Source organism: Vanacampus margaritifer, chromosome 16 (assembly GCF_051991255.1).
Source record: "Vanacampus margaritifer isolate UIUO_Vmar chromosome 16, RoL_Vmar_1.0, whole genome shotgun sequence".
NCBI classification, from domain to species: domain Eukaryota; kingdom Metazoa; phylum Chordata; class Actinopteri; order Syngnathiformes; family Syngnathidae; genus Vanacampus; species Vanacampus margaritifer.
Genome location: NC_135447.1, coordinates 2,235,638 through 2,257,109, shown reverse-complemented (window position 1 = coordinate 2,257,109; position 21,472 = coordinate 2,235,638). Strand labels below are relative to the sequence as shown.

Sequence of the window (21,472 nt, the reverse complement as noted above, 5' to 3'; positions counted from 1 at the left end):
TTTCAAACATCACATGACCAGACTCAGAAAACAGGTGAGTCCGTGACATTGGTTACCCGATCCTTGAGCAGCTGTGATGTCATTTTCAGACAGGAAGTGGCAAAATGCCCCCCCCCCCCCCCCCCCCCCTCAGATGAATAAAAACAGGTTTATTACTCATATCACACAAACATATTATTGTAAAGAACATTTTTTTTAAATTAACTTCTACTTTTAAGAATAAAGGATTAAAAACGGTTTGTCGGCTAAGGCAGGAATTAATCCAAAGGATAATCTTCATTTTGAAGAGACTACTGTTGCTTGTTATGGAATTCTAAACCAGTAGTAATACACTCATATCATGACAAAAACGTTCCTGACACAGCTCATGTATTGGATCTTATGATATTGTGCAGTTATGTCTTTAAAGAGAAGAAGAAGTGAACAGCGAATACATTTATTTAGTTCTAACTTGAGCCTTGTCGCAATGGATGTAGTCATTGCCAAGTGATCTGAAACTGATCAGTGGCCTGCATTCATTTGAGAGACTCATCTCACTTTACCGGCTAATGCTTCCACTTATTAGTCCCCTCCCACTGCTCTCGTCTTCTACTTCAACTCACAAATGATGTTTGAGGATAATTCTTCACGGCAAGATTAGATAATACGGCAAAATCAACTTTAAATACTTTAACATGAGAAGGAAAGAACAATTGTGGCTGCTATGGAAAATCTAGCCTAATCCAAATTTCATCAATTGTGGTTATTTTTGCTCTGTTGTGCCCACACGAGCTCTAAAATAAAAATAAAAAAGTCAAATGTATTTGTACAATTCCCCAGAGAAGATTAGATCTCATTCAGCAGATTATTCTTTTATTGTTTGATTTGGTCCTTCTGCAACAAAAACAGCAAAAGAAAATCAAACATATAAATCCCCTCTAATCCTCATTGTGTGCATCCTCTGTGACAGATTATGGCCAAGATAGAAAAAAAAAAAAAAAAAACTACCGCTACTGTGAGTTTTGTGTGGTGGAATGTCCACATTGTGACCCTGCGTGACAGCCATGAGTGTCATGTGCAGGTGTATATGGGCCTGCCTTGTATAATGGATGAGCACAAAGTATCACCGGTGTCATTCTAAACCCACCGGAGAAAGATAGAAGGATGGAGAGAAAGGAAAAAGACATGAATAATTGAGCCCAAATCAGTTGACTTCATCCCTCACTACTCTCGAGCTACTCAAAGTTAGTGCCTGCAACTGGATTCTTCGGGAAACCTCTAGAAGACAGCCAAGGAAGAAGAGGAACTCCTTTTTTAGCCGGCTTTTAGAAAATTCTTATCTATTTTTGTGGAAATAAAATGTTGCTGGATTGAAGATCATGATGATACCATGCTGGCCCAACTGCTAGGGCTGCTCGTTCTGCTTTACTCTGCGAATTGTAAGTACGGCATGTAGAATTGTGGTGAATGCAATGTACATATTCTATACAATGGGATCAAAATGGAGGACAAACTCATTCCATTAGGCAGTGCTCACTGCTCAATATACGTAATATTTGATTTAATTTTACATTCATTTTTATTATGAATTCTAGTATATTATTTTTTCCAATTGAATACCTGTTCAAGTTGAAAAGATGATATACTGTGTTGACTAGACTCAATCTATTTTAGCCCAACATCGTGCTCCTTCTGGTGCGCGCGCCTAATTGGTCACTCCTCGAACCATTTATCTTTATTCACACAACAGATACTGTAAGCACATTTCTATTATGTACAACTAATTCAAGCAAAAATACAAGAAGATTAAGACTTTAAGTCTTCATATGAGATTATTTGTCATGACCAACAAAATACAGGAGAGCGACAAGTAAATATAACTGGTTATTTTGTTACATTTACAATGATTTTTAAATTCATTTGAAATAATTTGTATAAACTACAATACATTATATTAATATTTTATATACATGTATATCCTTGTATTTTATATATTTAATTGTGTATTAATGTATAGAGTACACATTTATATATATATATATATAATCGCTCCCTGCCTGTAGCTCAAAAGTATAAAATTGCAACCTACAGTGGCAAAAAAACTTTTCTTCAAAGATTCCGTATTTACAGCATATGCTTGTACGTTAATACAAATTAACACCCATGAAAATCGTTTGAGATAAATGAGCTAGTTATGAATATGAGTTTTTCAATGGCCATGCACTTCCACAGCTGTTGAAAAGAATTTGACCCCACCAACGCAGCGGCCACCAATGCGTCTTCTGTGGTCCCTACACCATAGGTATGATCATTTGAAAACAAAACTAGATACGCCAGTCCGCTGTAACAACCCGGCTAACTGATCACGTGACGGCCATGTTGGATGGGGCGACGTTCCCCTCAAAGGCAATGCATGGCACCTTGCTCAATTTCACTTCTCAATCGATTATCTTGCGGTTTACTTTTTTTTGTTTTTTGTTAATGTCATAACGTGTGGTAATAATTATGTAACTTTTTCAAAACAAAAAACATGACGACGTGATCCCTTCCTAGCTTAGCTAAAACAGGGCGCGTGCTGTGTGGTATTTACCTACGTTTATGTCTAGCTTCACTATCGGATTTGGGAACGTGACGTCAGCCCCGTTGCATCATGGACGTATCAGCCATTATAGTTGCACCCGTCTATTCTTTACTAGTGCACACAAATGTTCCATGTCGTTATTTCCTCTCTTTATTTCTGTTAACGTTTTTATTTTTTGCCAGTCGAATTTAAGTATGGTGACAAATTGCTGTGTTATGGGGTGCAAAGGTGCCTCGCATGATCCCAAAAGGAAAAAACCCCACTACGGACTCAGATTTTTCCGCTTTCCTGCTTGGCGGCAGGGACAGGGCAGCCAAGTTTCAGATATCACGAAGAGACGTCGGATGGCTTGGGTATCAGCTTTAAGACGCAAAAATATAACCTTCGACAAAATTGCGAAAGGGATGAGAGTATGCTCCTTACACTTTCATTCAGGTAAGTGTAAAAATAAGTTCTGAGCCAACACCCCCCCCACACACACACACGCATACTACAAACTGTAACAAAGTAATTCATTGTTAAAATATGAATTAAATACATTACCATTGATTATATATATATATATATCATGTCTAAATCTTTTTTTTTTCATTACCAGGCCAACCATCAAATTTAATGCTGGAGACACATCCAGATTGGGCACCATCTCTAAACCTGGGTCACAACGAGACCAAGCCTACAAGAACTGCACGCTATGCCAGGCAGCTTAACAGAAGGCTGCAAAAAGAAGCATTTAGACCAAAAACAGAAGCAGTAGTAACAACCAAGGGACTCATCCCACCGGTTAAAGATGCAGAAGCAGAGGGTGGAGCAGGCGCTTGTGAGCCTGCGGTCGATAAACCGGTGAAAGGTGACGTACAGGGTGTAGCAGGTGTTTGTGAGCCTGCTGACAAGGAACCGGTAGAATGCAACTTCTGTCAGTCTCGGCAAACTGAAATCAACCGCCTTTTGGAAGAGAACCGAGCCCTTAAGTGCGAGCTCGCCAAGGTTAAAATGAATGAGGAGTTCTTGAAGGATGACGCTAAAGTCAAGTACTACACCGGACTTCCAGACTTTACGACTTTCATGGGTCTTCTTACCTGTGTTGTACCATACATAAAACAAACTGGTACCAGGGCACTGTCACCTTTCCAAATGCTTTTCATTTCCCTAATGCACCTTCGGCTGAATTTGCCACCTCAGCACATCGCCTACATATTCCATGTTGATCGAAAAACAGTTTCCAACGCATTCAGTGACATCATAAACATTTTGCATGCACGTGTTAGTCCTTTTGTGCTCTGGCCAAGGAGAAACACGTTGCAGGCTTCAGTGCCCCATTTTGTAAATTCTCTAGCTATAAGTGTGGGTTGTTTTGAAATAGCCATAAAGAGACCATCAAATCCTAATGCTGAAACTCAGCCAAATACCCACGAAAAAGACAACAGAAGCATTAAGTACCTTATTGGTGTTACGCCACAGGGCGTTATTTTATATATTTCCAAGGGCTGGGAAGAACGTGTCTGTGACAAATCCATAATTGAAAACAGTGGCATTGTGGACAAACTGTTACCAGGCGATCTGGTGTTTCCGGAGCGTGGCTTTGACATCAGCGGTACCGAAGGACTCGCATGTGCTGAAAAAAGTCTCCCTGTGTTCATAAAAGGACCTTTCCAGTTGGATGCAAGCGGTGTGGAGCGCAAACAGACGATTGGCGCTCTCCGAATGCATGTCAAAAAGGTGTTTGTAAGTATCCGCAACAAATACACCATGTTGACGGAAAAGTTATCTGTCAGAATGTTGCTGCCTTGCAATGGGGAGGACTTGACATTCCTTGACAAGGTCGTCTCTGTATGCTGTGTACTACATAACTTGTGCTCCGGCGTGTCTGTGGAACACAAGTAATACGCTCTTATGTATGCTTTCTATCAAGGCAACAAATACTTTTTGTTTTGTACAAAGTCATTTTTCTCCTGCCTTTGCACTTATTAAAATGTGTCTTACTAATGGATCCGTTACACTTTCTTTATTTCAAACATGTGAACAAACAAATGATCATCAAGAAAGAAAAAATATTCATAAACTATTTATTAAAATTGTACAATACTTCCAAAACATGTATGTGTGTGTATATATATATATATATATATAAATATATATATATTTACAATTCCATAGGGCAGATGCAACAAGTCAGCCTTAATTCCTAACAATAATATGTTATTTGTGGTCTCACTGGTCTAAACATGACATTCTGATTAATATTATATAATTTGTGGAATACGAGTTATGAAGCAAAATCCAGCCGTTTTTTTAATCCATTTCTGGGGGCGACCATTTTGCCACTTGCTGTCGACTGAAGATGACACCACAGTTGCTCAGGCGCCGACCAATCACAGCTCACCTGTTTTCTGAAGCTGCGCTGTGATTGGTTGTTACCCGAGACCTGAGCAACATTGATGTCGTCTTCAGTCGACAGCAATTGGCAAAATGGCCGCCCTCTGAGATGGATAAAAACGTCTGGATTTTGCTTCTTAAAGGGGAAGTCAAACCCCCCCCACACACACAATTTTTTTGAAAACAATATGTTCTAAATGCATGTGTGTGTCTTCTCTTTCCTCAGCGCAGTCCCTCAATGGCGAGGTGGTCTACAAAGAGACCACTGTGTACGGTGTTGTGAGCAAAGCTGTGATCCTGGAATGCGGGTCCACCTTACCCGACATGTACTTATGGAGCTTCACCAAACCCGGCACTGACACCTTCGAGTCGGTGGTGTACGACTTGGGCCAAGGTCCCAAGATCCAGAAGCTGGCCCAGACGCTCGGGCAGATGACGGTCATCTTGAGAAGTGCCGATGTCAGCATTGACAAGCTTCCCGTGGCTGCGCAGGGGCTCTACACCTGCCAGGCCTTCTATGACATGGACACCACGCCTGTAGTCTATTACTACTATGTGCGCCTCACAGTTCGAGGTAAGGCCGATAGTCCTTGTTGTTAGTCGTATGCTAATATGTTATTTATATTAACTAACTAATGTTAGTCATATGACTAACATATAGTAATGTAAATGGAACAAAGCACCTCCTTGACACCTTCACAATAGTTAATATAAGCCATATGTGGTATGTTATGAAAACAAAAATCCTGAGTCTGCCCTGTTTGAGAACAAGACAAGATGCCTTCGATTCCGAGACGAAACTGATCTGGTGTCAAAACCAAGACTGATCTGGAGAACTACAACACTAGTACTAGAGATGGATTAGTTCATGAGTCAAACTAATATTACTAATTTTTAGTTGTTTGTTGATTTTTAGCTCATGTTTAACAATAAAAAACAAGGTATTCGAGTGATGACCTCAGTCGTCTGAGGTCATGAGAGGGAATAAAGGAATCTAAGAGTTTGTGCAAGTGGGGGTTGCAGAACAAAGGATGCTAATTGCAAGGGGAGATGCAGAGCCGCGATAAGGTCAAAGTATGTTGTAAACCACATTTGTTTTACACCGGGGCGGAAAAGTACAAAACAGGAGAAGCCACCCAGTGACGCTGCGGATGAAGATCGGCCAATGAAAAGCAAGCTAAAGTTAAACTGCAGAAAACACGTAGCCAATAGAATAATGTCAGGATGCCTTTGTTTCTGTGTCATTTAAATACTGTGTAGTATAACTATTCACTGGGGCAACTCGGATGAGACTACGTCGGCTGCTTGAGACAGAGACGTATAGAATTGTATTGATAGGGACCCGGGACCCCAGCTGTTTTGTATTAGATTTGAGTGTTAGGAATAAATCCACTCGTGTGTGAAAATGCCGGCTTCCTGATACCTTTCTATTGCAGAACGAGCATGCTATTGTTGGATGGGTGATAGTTTGGTAAGGTCACAAATTGGAGTCAGATTATTAACTTGAGTTTATATTAATATAGAAATAAATTCCAACAATTTGATCAAACATTTATTGAGTGTCAGTACTGCTTTTGCCATCCATAGTTCCGGTAACAAAGCCGCGACTCCTGGTGAGCGATGATTCTCCAGTGGAAGGATCCACGATATGGCTGCAATGTAATCTGGACAACGGGACCGGGCCCATCCAGTATGTGTGGCAGCAAGAAAACCGTCATGGCAACATCTCCACGTTCGCGCAGGGCAACACTAGCGTGGTGGACGTGGCAGAAGTCAACCGTAACCGCACGGGCTGGTACCGCTGTCTGGCCAGTAACGCCGTCAACAGCGAGCGATCCGATCAGATATGGGTGGACATTATCTGTGAGTAGAGATTTTGTGGTACAAAAATGTCTTGCCTAAAGGTTCTTCCACTGTGTACCTACTAATCTAAGGGCGCAATAACCCTATCTCATAAGAATACCTTGTTTTTTTTTACAGACATTCCCAACAATTTAGATGAAAAACTCTACTTTGTCCACTGATTTAAAAAAAAAAAAAATCCATTTCTTCCCCAGTTGGTCCAGACATTCCCCAGATCGACGTCACGCCTTTCACGGTGACCGAGCGAGGTTACTCGGCCCTGGAGAGAGAAACGGTCTCTCTGCAGTGTCAAGCTCAGTCCAACCCGCCCAGCCAGTACGTTTGGCTGTACAACAACTCGCAACTGTACACCGGGCCGCAGCTCACCATCACCAAGGTCCTCCGCTTGCACACGGGCGACTACGCCTGCCTGGCGCAGAACACCTACCTCAACACACGCTCCAAGAAAACAATCAGCCTGACCGTCTACTGTGAGTCGAAACTCTGCGCCGTTGGCAAGACTTAAGCCTCGTGTTTGATTGCAAGCTGGTCTGTGGTCTTCTGTCTTGGTATTGTAAATGGTAGCAGGAAAGGAATGGTCATTTCTAGTCCAAGACAAATGCTGAATCGTCACCATTTCTGATCTTGTGGATTGAACCTCTTCTGATTTCCTTCTCGATCAGAAACCCTCCCTTTATCCGTTATCCCTTCCAATTATATCCACAAAGCTTTACACATCCAAAACACAGTACACTTCCATTAAAAAAAACACACACACACACACAGATGAATAAGGAGGCCCTGCAGACCGGTTCTTCTATTTGGACCGTCGGGGAACTTGACAGGACTCCTTGGCAGGTACTTGCTCTCATGTCACGGCAAGTGGCAATGGTCACCTGCAAGGACCAGCGCTTGCCATTCTTCCCATTTTTTTTTGGGAGCTGATACAGTGTTCCCTCGCTATATCGCGGTTCACCTTCCCAAACTTTATTTGTATGTTGCCTATACATCTTGCGGGTGGGTCTGGAACATTCCTCCGCGATGAACGGGGGTTCACTGTATATCCAGTATCGTCAGTGTCGTCTTCTCCCTTGCTGACTTTCTGCATCCTTCTCTGTTTTGTTACGCGGTCTCTTCTCCTTACAGATCCGCCAGATGGCTCTCCATCCTGCTCCATGGAGCCGGCTGTGAATCACACCTCCCTGAGGCTGCACTGCTCCTGGACTGGCGGCTTCCCTTCCGCCAACGTTCAGTGGGACCAACACTTGAGACGTGCAGGAGATAAAGTAGACGTAGTAGGGCACGACAGCGACATCTTGCTGCCGTCTGAAGACCTGGCTGGCAACAGCAGCTTGTTTACATGCACGGGCTCCCACCTTGCACTTAACCAATCAGTGGAGTGCAGCACGCAGACATGTGAGTGCACTTTGTGAACGATGGTTTGTCATTGGGGTTATCCTGTCTGAAATTCTGCTTTTGCAGCCCATCACCCACGTTTTGGGAGCATATCCATACTTTCTAACTATCTTACTTCACCGATAATCAGAGGTGGAAAATTCTTGTCCAGAAAGTAAAAACCCTGCCACAGTTTGGCTTTAGCCCCAGGTGCTAGCTAGCTAGCATGGTGCTTGCTTACCTGCTAGGGATCGAGCTAGCTAGCTAGCATCTGGGGCTAAGGCCAAACTGTGGCAGGGTTTTTACTTTCTGGACCTGGATTTGCCACCTCTGCCGATAATCACACTCTGATCTTGAATTGAGTCATAATTAAATCACCAGTTTTAGAAATGGGAACTTCTTTGGCAAAAAACCCCAAAACAGTTCTATATAAAAAACACACAACTAAAGGAAGATTTATATGTGAAAGAGGCTATTTGTTTTTGTAAGCTGTCCAAGCCTTGAATCTTTTCTCCGCCAGATCTCCCCCCTTCAGAACCAGTATGTTTCGCCTACATGATGACCAACAACCAGGATCTGTTGTTAACCTGCTCATGGGACGGAGGGGCACCCAATGCTTTGGTGTGGTGGGATGGCCCCGGTGGTCATGGCACACCCAAGGAAGAGAACTCCAACATCCTGAACATTCGCTACGGCACTGCCCGCAGTGGAAGACCTTACGTCTGCCATGCAAAACATCCACTTTTGGGTCAAACAAAGACCTGCAGGCTTACGTTGGGTCAGTGCGCAAAGCCAAACATTTGCAGCAAATGCTACACTCTAAAAACGGTTGGGTCAAAAATGGGCCGACCCAACTTTTTGAGTTATTAATTAAAATAATAAAAAAATAGTTCACAAAGCAACCTATTTTTTTTGGGCTTGTTGACTAATGTTTTGGGCTAATTGAATAACTCAACTGAATTTGTTCACCATTTTTTTTTTAACCCACCCAACTTTTTGAGTTATTTCATCCAAAATGTTGCATCAAATTAAATAATAACCCACAAAGCAACCCAATTTATTATAGTTTTTGGTGGGTTATTCATTTGGCCCAACGTTTTGGGTAAATTCAATAACCCAATTGAATTGGGTGAAAAATGAACCGACCCAACTTTTTTAATGATTTAAGACAAAATGTTGGGTAAAATGAAATTAATAACCCACAATTTTTGGGTTATTTTGTGGGTTCTTCATTTGGAATAACCCAAAAACTTGATTTGGTGCCCTTTTGACCCAATTTTCGTAATTTTTTCTAACTGTTTTTAGCGTGCAAGTGCTGGAAATCTGAAATATTGACAGATTTAACACTCCGACTCCCCACACTACTTCCAGAGGCTCCCGTGTTGCTAACGCAGCGCAGGGTTGTGTCCGTGTACGAGGGGGCCGACGTGCAGCTGTCTTGCAACCTGAGGGCGAACTACCTTCCCACCAGTCAGATAACGTGGTTCAATAATCACGGTTTGGACATCCGGGACACGTCCAAGTACATGCTACTGCGGACATCGGCATGGGCCAACCTGACCGTGCGAGACACAGATGAGACTCAGGACACCGGCGAGTACAGGTGCACCTCAAGAAACGCGGTGGGAGGGGCCAACCTCAACATCACGCTGGTGGTTAAGAGTAAGATTCTTTCAAGTAATATTTCCTCAAAGAAGACCCATTGCTTGGCTCTAACTTATCTTCTTCTCAGAGCACCCCATGCCACCAAACGCCACCCTGACCAGGGTGATGTACATCGGGCGTCTGCGGAGCGAGGTGGAGCTAGAGTGGAAGATGGAAGGCGATGCCCAACAAGGCTGGACTGGATTTGTCGTGCAGCACAGAGGGCTGAACGAGCGACCGGGGAGGAGAGCAAGCGACAATGACTCAATGGAGGAAAGGGTCACTACTGCGGTTTGGTACCATAACGTCATCCAGGATCCCGATGTCAGGATTCACACTGTGGGCAGGCTGACACCCACCGCAAACTACCAGTTCCGGGTCACGCCTTTCAACCACAGAACCGCCGGGCACCCCTCTGCTGCAAAAACGCCAGGTAGGTTAAAAAGCCAATACTAGAGTGGTACTTAGGAGAGCACGAACATCTGGCAAGGTTAAATAATCTCAATAGTAATTTTTTTTTGTAGCCAAACTACCCAACTGGCATAAAATGTGTTTTTTTTTTTTTTTCTACTGTTGATTAGAAAATAAATGAGAAAAGGCAGTAAGGCGAGAGCCTATTCTGTCATTTGGTTGGCTGGCAGTGAAATTAAACATTACTAAGACGTGTACCCCTGAATTCCATGAGAATACAAAGTTGCCTATTTTCAAGAAAATAAGTTCAAATTTTTTCGACGTAAAAATCTAAATAAGTAATAACAATAAAGTCATATTATTTCAAGAGAAAAAAACTGTAACCATTACAAGACCTAAATCGTAATATCGAAAAACATACACACACACACATATATATATATATATATATATATATATATATATATATATAAATAAAAAAAACTAGGCTTTTTGCTTTTAAAAAACAAGAATTTAGTCCTGTAGTCATACATTTTAATTGGCCGAAAACTAAGGTAGGGAGGAGTAATTGGTTTATTAATTAATTATGTTTTTTTTTTTTGTCCATCTACAATTTATACACTTTTAAAAATCCTATGACAATCCCTTATTACAAATTATTAGATATGGGTCAGTTTTAGTTTCAGTTTCAGTTTAAGACATCCAAAATACTTAAGCATTTGCACATTTTTGGTGGACCATGCCCATATTTATGTCTGTTAGGAGTGTCAAGTCAAATGTCTGGCAAGTGACTCCATGCACATTCGCCAGGTAATAATCCCTCCATTTTGACACTATCCACCAAATCAAAGGTCTTAAAACAACCAAGAAGAAGTCCTGTTGCTTGACTATGACCTGGATGACGACTGCATGTCTCTAATATGTGCACATTTTAGGATTCTTACATAACCACACTTCAATATTTATAGTGCAAACAGCGTGAGGGGTGCCAAATGTGCAACTTTTTTTTTTCCAACTGAGTGCAGATGCTGTGATTGATTTAAACTGGTGTAACGTCTTAACATTGTTCTTTTTCTTTGTTATCTACTCAGGTGAAAGACTCGACCCTAAATCCCACACAAACAATCACACACGACACTCGCTTTCTGTTTGCCTTCTTCCCTTCTCCTCTCCTCCCATTTTCCGTGTGCGTTCCTCCTCTTTCTTCTAAGCCAAAGTAACAGCTAACCATGTCAGGTAATTGATAGTTAAGCAGAGGTTTGAGGGTTTTGTTTGACCTAAATAACTGTTTCCTGTAAATACCCATGCATTGCTTTAAACGCCCATGGAAATTGTCCAGCTTTGAAAATGCAGGGATGTGATTTGACCAAAGTGAAATTATCTGAAAATTTAGCCCGGGGTCTGGGGGCCGCTGGCACCCAGCTAGGTCCAGGGCAGTGCCCTGGTGGGGGGACAAGGGGGGCTTCCCGGAGCTCATGGGTTTTCCGTGTTTTTAAGTACTTTCAATGCACTCACATGACAAAGAAATAGACAAAACAACAGCATAAATTTTCAATGTATATTGAACTATCCCATATAAAATGGCAGTTTTAGTCAACTCAAAATCAGTCACATTCAAAAACATTGGACTGCCTTTGCTTTTAAAAACTATCACTGAGAATATCATCATATCTAACTAATGTGATTACTAAGTTAACACATAAATAATGTTGAAGAGTTCAAATTTCATGAACAAATAATTGTATCATGACCAAATGAAAAGTAACTCATATTAGAGCATACCACAAATGTCTTTGTTATAGCAGAAGATGTTATCTGTCGGAGTCATGTGCATACACAATGAACTACAAAAACAAAACAAAAAAAAAAAAAGATTTTTGGGGGGATTAAAAAAAAAGCGGAATTCCGCGAATTAGCGGAAAAATCACATCCCTGAAAATGCCATAAATTTAACCGGCTACCATTGTCAAAGGTTACAAATATATATATTGTATTCCTATACGGTGACTATGTAGCTTTGTCGCAACGTATAACTGTCTGTGATGTGTTGCAGCCGAGCCGCGCTCCACCAACTACCCTGCTGTGGTCGGCGCAGCCGTAGGCGGGATGCTTTTCGCAGCCATCGTCACAGCGCTGCTGCTCATGTACATTTTCCGCAACCGCAACAACACTCCTCGTGAGTCGCAATCGCACATGAGTGAATGCGTGTGAATGCTCGACGTGCAGAATTCAAGTTTCCCCCTTTTGCTTTCTGACAGGACTACATGACATGTTGTTTGGCCTGTGAGTATACGTTGCATAAAAGAGTCCATTTTGGTTTTTAACAAACTATGTTAAGGGGTTGTTATGCTTTCCTCTAACAGGCGTCACAGCCAGTCGAGGGAGAACATTAACTTCCCAGAGGATGAGGTGGCCAGCGGGATGGAGGGCGGAATACCGGAACTGGGCAGCTCAACCAACCCAGGCAAGATGCACACAAACTTGTCCATGGCACACACTTGCATAAATAGAAATAGAGAGCCTCAACATATAAACCACCAAGGTCACGCATATTTGCTGATTTATAATTCTTGATCCAGGTCCGAGAATACCCCGGGCGGCTTCCCCCTTGACTACCGCCGGCCAAGCCCCACCCACGGGGGAGAACGAACCCGTCAATGTTACCATCACCGTCCAGGCGGCAAACTCCTAAAGCGTTTTACGAGCAACGTCATAGCTGTCCTTATTTTTTTGGAACCTCCAAGATTGCATCACTATTCTGACCATCTCAAGCCTGAAATTTACAGTTTGCAAAATCTATTACAAAATCGTCTATTTTTTAAACATTATTTATTTAACATTTTAAACAGTGACGTGGAGCAACATAAGAATAAATGGGTGTCATTAGAAGCTTTAGAGACGGAATCTCAATATGGATTGGTGACCGACAATATTTCATGCATTACAAAAAAACAATATTTCAGCATGAAGAGGACAAATACAAAACAGAATGAAATATAAAATTAAATAAAAAGTGTACAGCTACAAATATACATGTACCTCCCTCTTTTCACTGTCACGTCATGTTTGTTTGTCGTCACCAGCGACCTCAAGTGCCAGGAAACGTCATTTTCTGAGTGCAGATGATGTCGCACAGCTTCTGCTTTATCTTCAAGAAGAGACGTTTGAACTCCAGACCGTCACCCTGAACACACAAAACGATGATAATGTGATAGCTAGTGTGTCAGTTTCCTTTTGTTTTGCTTTACATGATTATTATGAAAAAGTATAGACTCAAACCCACCTTGGACAGCCTGAAATCTAACAGCACTTTCTGATTCATATCAAGCAAATGGACTTTGAAAATGAGTTTGTTATTGCGTTTATCCATCGTGCTCACAGTCACCTGAGGGACAAAGATAGGTTAAATGATGTTTAAATAAGCACACACACACATCAGGGTGCCAAAAAGTGAACAATAAATAGGGATACTTAAAGGAGGCAACATTTAGGCTTATGTTCAAAGCAGCCACTTTAGTTGGTCAAACGTGACAGGGCGTGATTGCCGTGGATGCCTGGCGGGATGTTTCCACTGTCAAAACATTTTCCACAGCACTCATAGTGAATGTATTGACCGCAACTAAACCTGACTGTGTAATATGGCCTAACAACTTAAGACAGGGATGTGATTTGACCAAAGTGAAATTATCTGAAAATTTAGCCGGGGGTCTGGGGGCCGCTGGCACCCAGCTAGGTCCAGGGCAGTGCCCTGGTGGGGGGACAAGGGGGGCGCAGCCCCCCGGAGCTCATGGGTTTTCCGTGTTTTTAAGTACTTTCAATGCACTCACATGACAAAGAAATAGACAAAACAACAGCATAAATTTTCAATGTATATTGAACTATCCCATATAAAATGGCAGTTTTAGTCAACTCAAAATCAGTCACATTCAAAAACATTGGACTGCCTTTGCTTTTAAAAACTATCACTGAGAATATCATCATATCTAACTAATGTGATTACTAAGTTAACACATAAATAATGTTCAAGAGTTCAAATTTCATGAACAAATAATTGTATCATGACCAAATGAAAAGTAACTCATATTAGAGCATACCACAAATGTCTTTGTTATAGCAGAAGATGTTATCTGTCGGAGTCATGTGCATACACAATGAACTACTACTACTAAAAAAAAAAATTAAAAAAAAATCGATTTTTTTTGGGGGGGGGGGGGGGGGGAGATAAAAAAAAGCGGAATTCCGCGAATTAGCGGAAAAATCACATCCCTGTTAAGAGTTTTTGTGGGGATAGGAAGCATGAGTTGCTACAAGACATGGATTAGTGAATTAGTTCTTGATAACTAGCATATTATTTAAGGAGAATTTTTTCTTTGCAATATGTTGGATGTGCCCTCACTAGTCCGATTAATATTGGGTTTATGGAATATGAATTAAGCAGCACCCTTTTTTTAATCCATCTCAGGGGGCGGCCATTTTGCTCACTCCTTTTCCCCCCTTTACATCTTGTTTTGAGTGTTGTGGCAACTTTAAACAGCATTCTAATGGCGCCCTCTGCCTGTTGCTGCACAGTATAGACTCTACTGTAGAACAGTGGTTCTCAATCCTGGTCCTCGAGTACCCCTATCCAGCCTGTTTTCCATGTCTCCCACAAGCAACACACGTTTCAAACGATCAGCCAATCAGCAAGCTCTGCATGAATTCTGATAACGATCTTCAGCTGTGTTGGCTGCGGAGACATGGAAAACAAGCTGGATAAGGGGTACTTGAGGACCGGGGGCTGAGAAACCGTGGTGTTGGAGGCATGCACTGAAGAATGCAACGGCACACAAATTACCATATGTATTGTGAGATTGAAGTGTAAAATCCCTAATTTGAAAGCATGCCTGATCAGGTTTTAAAAGTCAAGTAATCTAATTAAAATGTCATTAAAGCACTTGCGTACACATACCTGATTGCTGCAGGTGAGTTTGTAGCAGAGGGCCAAGGTATCGCAGGCGCCTTTCAGCGATGCCAAAGAGGTGTCAGCGTTCACGGAGGTGAAGAAACGCGTCATTCGCCGCACTAATCTTTGCCACGGTGTCTGCATCCACAAAGGAGATTTCATCATGAAATCATTACTTTTAGTATCATTATTTTAGTTTCTACATATGGAGTATTAGTCAAGTGCAAGATAAAAAAAAAAAAAGTCACAAAATATTTTGTATACAGGGATGTGATTTGACCAAAGTGAAATTATCTGAAAATTTAGCCGGGGGTCTGGGGGCCGCCGGCCCCCCGGAGCTCATGGGTTTTCCGTGTTTTTAAGTACTTTCAATGCACTCACATGACAAAGAAATAGACAAAACAACAGCATAAATTTTCAATGTATATTGAACTATCCCATATAAAATGGCAGTTTTAGTCAACTCAAAATCAGTCACATTCAAAAACATTGGACTGCCTTTGCTTTTAAAAACGATCACTGAGAATATCATCATATCTAACTAATGTGATTACTAAGTTAACACATAAATAATGTTGAAGAGTTCAAATTTCATGAACAAATAATTGTATCATGACCAAATAAAAAAGTAATTCATATTAGAACATACCACAAATGTCTTTGTTATAGCAGAAGATGTTATCTGTCGGAGTCATGTGCATACACAATGAACTACTAAAAAAAAAAAAAAAAAAAAAAACGGAAATTTTAAATTTTTATTTTTGGAGATAAAAAAAAAGCGGAATTCCGCGAATTAGCGGAAAAATCACATCCCTGTGTATAATAATGTAAACTACAATTCCCAAATGACGGTTTGCCCATAGAGTAAAACTAAAATAAAAGCATTTATGAAAGCTCATGTGTAAAATGATTGGACAAAGCCAAAAATGAAGGACATTTTTCGCTATTATTATCGTTACCGTTTTATAAACACAAACATTTTAGTTTCAGTTAGTTCTCTCTCCCTCTCCCCCTCCCCTCCTGACTATCCCATTGAAGAAAACGTTTTGAAATTTTTTAAATGGGATAGACGGATGAAGTTTTACTTATTTAGTTAGTTTTCGTTAACTATAATAAACTTGATCTATGTAGTGACAGGCAGGACAATTAAATGCTCATCCACTACATGGCAGACGTTACAATGAACCTGTGTATCCACCTATTGCTAATCATACAACAGGATACAAAACAATGTAAAATACAGTACTCTGACCGTCACTGAAGTAAATTTGGGAGTCTATTGAAACAGCATAATCTTATATCATGTATACCTATTGTGACATATTTGTTAGGGGATGTGCCATGAGATTTTTCAATGAGTCGGGTTAGGGTTAGAGTTACAGAGTTTCTTGGAGTCACCTGACTGGCTCCCGGCGTTCCCAGCAGCTGACTCCCCAGCAGCATGTGCTCGGGTTTGGTCGGCTGAGAGAAGCTGACCTGACCGTCTGATTGGCCGATGAGCAACATGGCTTCCCAGCCTCCCACGGCAATGTCGGGCTGGGAGCTGGAGATTTGTATCTTGTCATCGCTGCACAGACAATACCGTAATGTTGGTGTTAGGAGCACACAAAATATGTATCTAAAGAAAAGAACTAATTCACCTGTTGGTTTGAGATGTGACTTCAACATCGGATCGTTGGTGTTTGTTGGTACCTGAGTTTGAAGAAGCTAACGGCTGCTTTACACCTGTAGAAAATCATTATTATAAATCTGTAATTAAATTATCATGTTAAGTTACAGGCTACTTTAAGACTTACCTTCAGTGAACCAGCGGTCTTTCTGAATGTCCGCAATACTAATGCGTGCTTCTGGTTTGGTCAGCAGTAACTTGGACAACAAACCTGACAAAGAGAAGATGGAGTCAAACACAAAAGGGGGCATAAAATGGTTTACACATTGAGGTCTTACAGAGAGGCAGCGGCTGTATTTTCTTCCAGGGAGACAGGTAGGTTTTCTTGTTAAGCCAGTCTGAATATTCCTGACAGACTGCAGCCGGTTGGTCCCATGGTAGTTCTGGGAGAAAAAGACCAGAAGCTTAGACCCAAAACTTGGATGTCAGAATATTAAAAAAAACAACTTTGGTTAGCATGGCTTGAGAATTCTGAAAAAAAAAAAAGGTTACAGACTTCTTGACTAATCATTGCATTTTACACACAAACTAACAGCGTCAATACAATGGCTACAAATGAGCTCAATCAGCGCTTCAAAAAAAAATTGTGCATAATACAGAAAGAGAAAACTGCCTTTCCTTACACATTCATTGAGAGAGCTGGCCTTCAATTTACAATGTATGTAAAAATAAAGGTTTATCTTATTTAATAATATACTGTATATGTTTACAAATTAAACAATATAATTGTTATAATAAATCTATAACTCTGTATCCTTTGAACGATTACCTTTATTTTTGTAATCTTTTGCGTGTTCAAATAAATCAAAGATGAGATTCTTGTGAAGAGGGTCCTTGCAAGGTTATTTATTACAGAGATCTCTGGTCACACAATTGCATATCACCCAAGCAGTGTCATCCAATATGTGTCTCCTCTCTCTCAGACATGGGATTTTTATTAGAAAACGCCTCCCCCATTGTTTACAAAACACTACAGACACTTATGTTCATGCTTTATGGTTATGTACTCCGGTTATGTATTTCTGGACTAAAGTCTTAGAAAAACTTTCCTATATCTTCTAACCTTTATCTCCAAACTTGTGTTTGCTAGGTGACCTAACAACAACAACTGACTTACCACATAAACAATTTCAATCTACACTTGTAGCCCTTACTATCGCAAAAAAAAAACAATTCTTGTTAACTGGAAAAATAAACAAACTCTGAATATCGACCAATGGTCTAACCTCCTCATAAATCACATTTTAATGGAAAAAATATCTGCCTCAAATAAAAACCAAATATCAAAATTTATAGAAACATGGTCTACGTATATAGAATTTTTTAACCTAATTCTGGTTACTTAATTCTGCCTGTTAGCGAGAGCCACCACATCGTGATAACTTACATTGATGTTTCTGCATTTGGCAATTTATTATTATATTATATTATTAGTATGGGATTTTTTTTAATAGGTTTTAGGTGAACTGATGAATACACACACGCTCGCACGCACGCACACACACATACTCACCCACATACACAAAAAAAAAAATATATATATATATATATATATATATATATATATATATATATATATATATATATATTTAATAAAACAATTTTTTTTTAATAAAAAAAAAAAAGGAGAGCAATGATGACATGTCAAATCGAATGAACAATACTGAGCTCTCCAAAAAAAAAAAAAAAAAAAGAAAACGCCTCCCCTTCCCTCCAAGTACAAAATCAGATTACATTCTCCTAGTATACTAGATTGTCCTTGAACTCTCAAAAACCGGATTTCCGACGAACAGAAACTAGACTTTTTAGATAAATAAAAGACACTTATTAACTTTCTAATTTCTGGGAAAAGAGGACGAAAGATAACAAAGAGGAGAAAAGCATTACTCATCAAGCTATATTAAGTTAACATAGTTATATGTACATCTTCACAGCTGCAACTAAATTCAAAACAGTTAAAATATAAAATGAAATATTAAAATGTCAACACCATCCATTTTTCAATGCCACTTGTTCCATTCAGGGTTGGGCGATAATCGTATGGGGATAATAGTTAAGCGCTGTAATAAATTATAGCGTATTACAGAAATCTGATTATATTATACTGTGGAGATGCGGTAAATGATGACACAAAAGCAATATGTTTTTCTTTTACTCCCCACACATAGACTGACTGTTTCTACAGCAAGCTACCGGTACTCTCTTTCAACCCTTTCATGTCTTTCATCCCGTTGAACCCAGAAACTTGTCAACTCTTTCCCCTCCCTTTCAAGGTACAGGTTCCAGGTGAATGCAACTCCCCTGTGGGCCACCATAATACCAGTTTATTGTGACAATATACTGATATAAAATCGACTGTCTAATTTACCAGTATAAATTGCATTTGTCAGAATGAATCTTATCAATATTGAAAACTAAATTCACTAAATATGTGTGATTTTGAAATAACACCTCCTTACCTCCAGCCAGCATTGCAGTCAGCACAATGCCACAAGACCAGATATCTGCAGGTTGCGCTTTGTAATGCGGTTGGCTCAACAGTTCTGGAGCGACGTAAGGGAGAGTCCCGCAGAGACGATTCATCGGCCGCTCCCTCCCTTTAAAGCGAAACATCGTTGCGAGGCCGAAATCGGTCAGCTTGAGGTTGTCTGGAAGGCCAAAGCGCAGCAGATCAAAATCACATGAATGCATGCAACCACAGATGGATTCATTTTTTTAATAGCATTTGTCATCATTAGAATTTCTCAGAGTAACCCATAGGATAATTGACTGCAAAAATGTTCATTTCTGACAGCAATAATATCATAGGAATTACAATTATCATGGTTCTAGAATGTCTTTTTTTTTTATATACTGTATATATATATTTGGATAAATAAAAAAGCTTTTTTCCATTGAGCACAATATATTTTATTTATTATAAACAAAATGTTGCATATTTGGTACATTAAGAAATGTTTACCATCTTAAGTTAAAAGAAAGTACTTCTTAGCAAGTCACAGTGTCCCATAGCTGGTGAGCTATTTTTAGAACAGATCAGTAGGCTGCTTTTGTTGGCCCCCGGGCTAACTAGGACAATGCACATTAATCAACATAGCAAAAATCCATCTATGCTCTCCGTTTTGTCCCTCCTCCCACCTGTGTGCATCTGCTTACCCCTCCCCTCTCTGATCATCAAAGAACGAAAGAAAAAAAACAGTTTGCCTCTCCAATCAACTTTAAAGAAGAGACTTGTTTTGTGAACTCTGCAAGCAGCCAATCATATTCCACAGGGCCTTTGCCTGCTTTGGAGTCCCCTCCAAAAAATAAAATAAATTCCTATTAAAGTGACAGTTTTAGCAGTCATTCAAACCTTGACTTTTTAAAACCGTGCTAAACCATAAAACGGCCAATGCCTATTTGCAGCTCTAATAATACACAGTAATTGTTTCTTACCTTTGTCATCCAGCAAAATATTCTCTGGCTTTATGTCTCTGTGAGTGATTCCAATTTTGTGGAGGTATTCCTGCAAAAAGCATGAAGTGAGAATTCAATAGAAGCAGAAACAAGAAGGTCACGTGATCAACACACACACACACAAACGTGCTTCTCTCACCACAGCGGCTATAAGTTGCTGGAAAAATCTGTGAGCATCCTTCTCATTCATTCCAACATCCGGCTCTAAAAACAGAAGTTTGATTGGCGACATTTATTTGTTAATTACTGACGGAAGCACAATAATGACAACCAATATAACAGCTGCCCTTAAATGAAGGAAAGCTTTTATGGTACTTGCAAAGTTTATTAGAATTAATCTGTGTCCCACCAATGCGGTCGAACAGCTCGCCTCCTGTGCAGTACTCCAAAAAGAGAAAGACGGTAGTTCCTTCCTTGCGATGGCCAAAGAAACGCACAATGTTCCGGTGGCTCAGCATCTAAAAAAAACAGTGCAAAAATACATCACACACAAATTAATCAACTGAAATACTTTATGTTTTGCATCGGAGGTCACATCCTGCCTTGTGCACGCAGATTTCCTTCTTGACATTTTCTGCACACTCTTTAGCCTGCAAGGTGTTGATCACTTTGACTGCGACCGCCTCCTCCGTCTGTCTGTTCACCAGCAGCCTTACTCTAAAGACATGAACATAAGAGAGGACCATCACAAAAACAAGCTATAGAAATTATTGTCATTGTGGGGTAGTCTACCAAGGCGTAGTTCATAAGCTATAAATTAGAATAGGTTAAAGACGTAACAAGAAATGATTCATACTCTCCATAAGTTCCTTCACCAAGTGTCTGAACAAGATCCCAGTCCTGCACAAACGGCACCGCCATACTAAAAACAGAAACATACATTTATTATGTACACACTCGTATCTCTTCTAATAATCGTCTGGAGCATGACAACGACCAAAATGCACTTTTTATTGCTTCAGTTACGTACCTACAAAACCAGCAACGCTTCCCAATTTTCCAATAGTTTAACTGACGTTTCACGGACGCATTTAGCTCACACAGAAGAAACCACGGTGATCACTCGTCAGTCGGCAATCGAATTGGCGCGCTGTTGTTTTGTTAACGTTTACTTCCGCCGTTTCGCCACTTCCGGTTCCGTTTCATTAGTTTCCGGTTTACTTCCTCATTTCGGTCT

At 40.4% G+C, this 21,472-nt stretch overlaps 2 protein-coding genes across 6 annotated transcripts; one reads left to right on the top strand and one right to left on the bottom strand.

The window, feature by feature from the left end:
• Nucleotides 1-1,082: 1,082 nt before the first annotated feature.
• Nucleotides 1,083-13,256, top strand: vsig10l2 (V-set and immunoglobulin domain containing 10 like 2). 4 transcript variants are annotated; one of them, XM_077546277.1, is made up of 13 exons: nucleotides 2,385-2,995; nucleotides 3,159-4,285; nucleotides 5,163-5,510; nucleotides 6,524-6,799; nucleotides 6,994-7,269; nucleotides 7,925-8,194; nucleotides 8,694-8,951; nucleotides 9,545-9,835; nucleotides 9,906-10,250; nucleotides 12,282-12,404; nucleotides 12,487-12,511; nucleotides 12,592-12,692; nucleotides 12,808-13,256. In XM_077546277.1, the coding sequence occupies exons 3-13, from the start codon at nucleotides 5,261-5,263 to the stop codon at nucleotides 12,918-12,920; spliced, it is 2,328 nt and encodes a 775-aa protein (XP_077402403.1). In that variant the 5' UTR covers nucleotides 2,385-2,995; nucleotides 3,159-4,285; nucleotides 5,163-5,260; the 3' UTR covers nucleotides 12,921-13,256. The 4 variants fall into 4 exon arrangements, with proteins under 4 accessions (XP_077402402.1, XP_077402405.1, XP_077402404.1 ...); XM_077546276.1 differs by lacking the exons at nucleotides 2,385-2,995; nucleotides 3,159-4,285 and adding an exon at nucleotides 1,083-1,418; XM_077546279.1 differs by lacking the exons at nucleotides 2,385-2,995; nucleotides 3,159-4,285; nucleotides 12,487-12,511; nucleotides 12,592-12,692; nucleotides 12,808-13,256 and adding exons at nucleotides 1,083-1,418; nucleotides 11,320-11,464 and having other exon boundaries at nucleotides 12,282-12,402.
• On the bottom strand, nucleotides 13,041-21,450 carry chek1 (checkpoint kinase 1). 2 transcript variants are annotated; one of them, XM_077546289.1, is made up of 14 exons: nucleotides 21,312-21,450; nucleotides 21,092-21,157; nucleotides 20,838-20,952; nucleotides 20,645-20,753; nucleotides 20,435-20,499; nucleotides 20,275-20,344; nucleotides 19,299-19,487; nucleotides 17,118-17,222; nucleotides 16,967-17,050; nucleotides 16,811-16,895; nucleotides 16,569-16,737; nucleotides 15,177-15,308; nucleotides 13,512-13,613; nucleotides 13,041-13,412 (listed from the first exon to the last, which is right to left on the bottom strand). In XM_077546289.1, exons 2-14 carry the CDS (start codon nucleotides 21,154-21,156, stop codon nucleotides 13,317-13,319), a joined length of 1,386 nt encoding a protein of 461 aa, XP_077402415.1. In that variant the 5' UTR covers nucleotide 21,157; nucleotides 21,312-21,450; the 3' UTR covers nucleotides 13,041-13,316. The 2 variants fall into 2 exon arrangements, with proteins under 2 accessions (XP_077402415.1, XP_077402416.1); XM_077546290.1 differs by having other exon boundaries at nucleotides 21,266-21,388.
• Nucleotides 21,451-21,472: the final 22 nt, after the last annotated feature.

What these genes read in the sequence shown, in the direction of transcription:
- vsig10l2 (XM_077546276.1), top strand. Translation starts at nt 1,370, where the DNA reads ATGCTGGCCCAACTGCTAGGGCTGCTCGTTCTGCTTTACTCTGCGAAT. An exon ending in CAACCGCAACAACACTCCTC is followed by an intron (nt 12,405 to 12,486) that starts GTGAGTCGCAAT and finishes GCTTTCTGACAG; the next exon opens with GACTACATGACATGTTGTTT. An exon ending in GGGCAGCTCAACCAACCCAG is followed by an intron (nt 12,693 to 12,807) that starts GCAAGATGCACA and finishes TTCTTGATCCAG; the next exon opens with GTCCGAGAATACCCCGGGCG.
- chek1 (XM_077546289.1), bottom strand. Translation starts at nt 21,156, where the DNA reads ATGGCGGTGCCGTTTGTGCAGGACTGGGATCTTGTTCAGACACTTGGT. An exon ending in CGAGCTGTTCGACCGCATTG is followed by an intron (nt 20,500 to 20,644) that starts GTGGGACACAGA and finishes TTCTGTTTTTAG; the next exon opens with AGCCGGATGTTGGAATGAAT. An exon ending in TATTTTGCTGGATGACAAAG is followed by an intron (nt 19,488 to 20,274) that starts GTAAGAAACAAT and finishes TTGGCCTTCCAG; the next exon opens with ACAACCTCAAGCTGACCGAT.